The 4,268-nt window shown below is 38.0% G+C and overlaps 1 protein-coding gene across 1 annotated transcript; it reads right to left on the reverse strand.

The window, feature by feature from the left end:
* Positions 1-3,073: 3,073 nt before the first annotated feature.
* On the reverse strand, positions 3,074-3,880 carry LOC143400250 (olfactory receptor 2L13-like). The gene has a single exon (XM_076857548.2). The coding sequence runs from the start codon at positions 3,878-3,880 to the stop codon at positions 3,074-3,076; it is 807 nt and encodes a 268-aa protein (XP_076713663.2).
* Positions 3,881-4,268: the final 388 nt, after the last annotated feature.

Raw genomic sequence — 4,268 nt, forward strand, 5'->3', positions numbered from 1 at the left:
CCTACCTTAGGAAGTCATGTTATCACAGCTTGAATGCACTAAGGTACAAACTCTGTTGTTCATATCGATTGCTGTCCTTGGAAAGAACCTGAAGGATACTGAATTTAGCAGAGGTGCTGAGTGCAAGCCCTGTTCTCATTCTAGGCAGTGAATAATGGAGGAAACCAGGAGCCTGGCCACTGTTCTCAGAAACACTATGGCCTTGGGAAACTTGTGCATCTCTCTGAACTTAGTTTAGTGGAAAAAAACTGGAGGGAATGTGTTCTATAATATCAGTAATGGGCTCCATGAGGCCCCTCTTGCCAATGTGGAAGCTGAGCTTGCTAAAGAGACAGACAGACCACCTCCTGGAATGTCCAGATAAGGCACAGCTGAGATGCTAGAAAGACTATTCTGGGAACTGCCTCAGAAGGCCAAGCCCTTTGCTTTGAGACTCTAATTCTGTTCTTAGCATCCTTTGATGCAATTGCTGACATTATATTTAGTGTAGTTTTACAATTTGCTGCTGGACTCATTTTTCAGAGTTTGCCAGGTTCCTGAATAACTCCTGAAGATTACTCTTCTTAATAAACCCTCAACCTTTCCTGTGTTCTCCAGACACCATAACATACACTGTTCATGCAGCACTATCCTGCAGTGCAATTCTAATTTTACTCTCAGATAGAAATCCTTTGTTAGACACTCATCTATTTTTTAATTGAGTTTTATGCTGACATTCCTACAAAGATCAGAGATAAAGTAAGTTTTCATGCCACTAACTCTTTACTGCCTGTAAATATGGAGAACTCCAAGACATTCAGAAATGACTTTCTGAAATCCTTTACCCTTCTAGGTCCTCTGGCTCAGGAAAATATTATGTTAATGCCCACTGTCATATAACTGTACCCAGAGGCTCTTCTTACCAGGAAGTTCCTGACATTAGCAGATGTCATGTAGAAGGAGTTAGCAGTGTTAACATTTCCCTAACTTCTACCACATTATCAGATTCTACTCAAAGTGGTCTTAATTGTTGAACCCTGATGCCTCTTGGGGAAAATTACCCAGTTGCTCTTCACCTCACAGTACCCCATTTCCTATGGTTTATGCATCATTTCAGTCATTTGTAAAACAGCTGTTAAACTATAGTCTTTATATTTTATTTTATGTCATTCATTTTTTCACCTCCAACTGTGACAGAAAGATTTTATAGTACCTGGTGTCTCTTTGCATGATTTTTTAATGCACAGTGTATGTGTATATATATATATATATATATATATATATATATATATATATATATATATATATCATATCATATATTAATTTAGGAGAACTTTATTTAGGAAAAAAACAAATGAGTACTTTTTTCCAATCTTCTTTTGAAGGAAGATTATCTTTCTCTTCACAATGTGGTTCAGCAGTGTGATAATGTGGACTATAGTAATGATTAATTTTTTGTTATATGATTTACCTCAACACTACAACTCATTTTATTACTTCTCTTTAAAGTCGGGAAGAAGAGCAGTTACTTCCTATAGTAGATGCTTTTGCAGTCTCTAATACTGAGTGCTTGCATCATTTGAGGTAACACAGTGTGCATACAAGTGTCCTGTAAATTGGAGGCCATAGGCATTTGGGCCTTAAACTGAACCCTTCAATATCATTGCTTCAGATCTAAATGATTATAAATTTTTCTTTCATTTACTCCTAAATACTTAAAGATGAGATCATCCTCCTCCATCACTATTATCCTTCTCTTTACTTTCCATAGGATTTCTGAGTTATATGCAATCTAACATTTGCATCTGATTGTCTCAGCCCTGGTTCTTAAACAAAAGAGAATAAAAAAAGGAATCCCTGCTGAAAAAGAAAAGAAAAACATTGAAAATATCTGGTGGCCCAAAAAATCTTCAGACAGACAGAGGAATGAGGCTGAATGTGTACATCAAAAACAATGCCAAGCACATTCATGAGATAGAATTCATAGAAGTTATCACCAGTCACACCTCAGCTAGATGTGCTGACTCACTCCAGGACTGTCAGGTCAAGGGACCTCAAGACAGCTCATAAGCCCGGGTTTGGGGAAATCGGACAGGACATGGGATGGAGAGTTACATTTAGGAAAGAGCTGGGCATGTGGCTGATGACTTATGGAATTGACAGGCAGACAGATAAAAAAGGATGGGACACAGTGATACCTGCAGACACAGGCTGCCTGTGAGGCTGGGGAGGGACAGCCATGCACCTGAGAGAGGCACACTGTGTTGACACCCCAGATGGTAAGAAAGAAGACCCCAAAGAGCTGCTCAGAGGAGCCACTGGTGATAAGAACCAAGATCCATCTTCTACTCAAGTTAAGGACCAAAAATTTTTAATGCATCAAAAAATTTTAAAAAGACAATGAAAGAAAAGTATAGTATCAAAGAAAGAATGTGTTTTCCATATTATGTGCAACAAGAAAAATTAGAGATGTAATAATGTTGGACCCTAGGGGCCACTTGAAGTTCATTTTAATACAAGCATTTAAACTAAAATTAAAAGAAAACAAGAGGTTTTTTAAAAAGAGATAAGAGTAGAATTCTTTATCCCGAATAAAGGAACATAGAAGAATAAGGCATATCAGTTCCTAAAGGAGAAGAGTGCAAGTCACCAAGAGGTCCTATTGTCCATAGACACTGGCAAATATGATCTTGGGACATTTGAAATATGTTAAGTGCAAGTTGGTATGGGTTCTAAAACTCCCACAAGGCTATGCAAATTTAGAATGAAAATAAGTTATTCAAGCACAGTAATAATTCATGTAAAATATATAAAAATTATAATTGTCAACATGAGAAAAAATATTTCATTAATATTAGTATATGAAAAAAGAAATGTATACTTTTATATATAAAATAAGATTAATTTGTTAGTAGTAAAATTAACAAAAACATTTTCTCTCTAACACATGTAGTAATTATTATATTTATATATTATAATCCATGTATCATCTAATTAATTTTACTCATGCATATCTTAGTAGAAATCTACTTATATGTGTGTATCATATTATACATCCATATGTCAGCAGTGCTTGAGATAGTTACAGTCTGTGTCAAAAGAGGCAATCCAGAAAAGCATGGACAACCATGATCATTTTTTCCTGGAGAAGTGCATCCCCCAACAGTCTCCTCATGGCCCCCAGGACTTCCTTGTTCCTCAGGCTGTAGACAATGGGATTGAGTATTGGGGTGAGGATGGTGTAGAAGATAGCCAGGTTCTTATCTTCTGTGGGTGAGCGGACACTCTTGGGCCAGAGATAAGTGTAGACAAAAGGTGTGTAGTAAAATATCACCAGAGTTAAATGTGTGGAGCACATGGTGAAGGCCTTTTTTCTCCCCTCTTTTGAGTGCATGTGGAAGACAGCAAAAAGGACCCGTCCATAGGAGGCCATGATGCCAAGGAAAGGAAGGAGGAGAAACAGGACTGCACTCACAAACAGCATGTACTCATAGTCCGAGGAGTCCATACAGACCAGAGGCATCATGGATGAGATCTCACATAAGAAATGATTGATGGCCCTAGACCTGCAATAAGGAAGATGAAGGGCATAGGTGGTATATGCCAGAGAATGAATGGACCCCAGTATCCAGGTTCCTATGATCATCTTCAAACACATGATTTTACTCATGCGGACAGGATAGTGGAGGTGGTGGCAGATGGCCACAAAGTAGTCATAGGCCATGGAGGCCAGGATTAAGCCTTCAGAACATGCAATGTTTATAAAGAAGAACATTTGCACACCACAGCCCAGGAAGGAGATGCTATTGTGGCCAGACAGGAAGTTATATATCATCTTAGGGACAGTGGTGGAGATGTACATCAGGTCCATAAGGGAGAGCTGGCTGAGGAGAAAGTACATGGGGTGTAAAGCTGGGGGACCAAGAAGATGAGTTCCCCACCAAGGCAAGAACAAATGCAAATATGATAAGGAGCAAGAGAAATAGGCCAGTTTGGTTTGGGGGTAACAGCCCCAACAAAATAAAATCCTTTGAAGTTTGGTTCCATTTCTCCATTATAACACACTTCTTTAATTTCTTTGAGATGTAAACAAAATAAAAACTAAGAACTAACCTGAAAAAAAATAGAAGAGGAAAATAAAAAGAATCATCTTTGTTAGTGTTTTATTTTAGAAAGAATTGTATTTATCCAACAGTAGCTTTTGTTGAATTTAAGACCTAAACTCAATGTTCCTGCCCAGTTCTCTCTGGTAACCATCTCAGCAAGTCATAGACAAATGTAAGGTCTTA

Source organism: Callospermophilus lateralis, chromosome 5 (assembly GCF_048772815.1).
Source record: "Callospermophilus lateralis isolate mCalLat2 chromosome 5, mCalLat2.hap1, whole genome shotgun sequence".
Classification (NCBI taxonomy): Eukaryota; Metazoa; Chordata; class Mammalia; order Rodentia; family Sciuridae; genus Callospermophilus; species Callospermophilus lateralis.

Bases quoted from the DNA above. Each gene is read 5' to 3' on its own strand.
- LOC143400250 (XM_076857548.2), bottom strand. From the start codon at position 3,880: ATGTACTTTCTCCTCAGCCAGCTCTCCCTTATGGACCTGATGTACATC.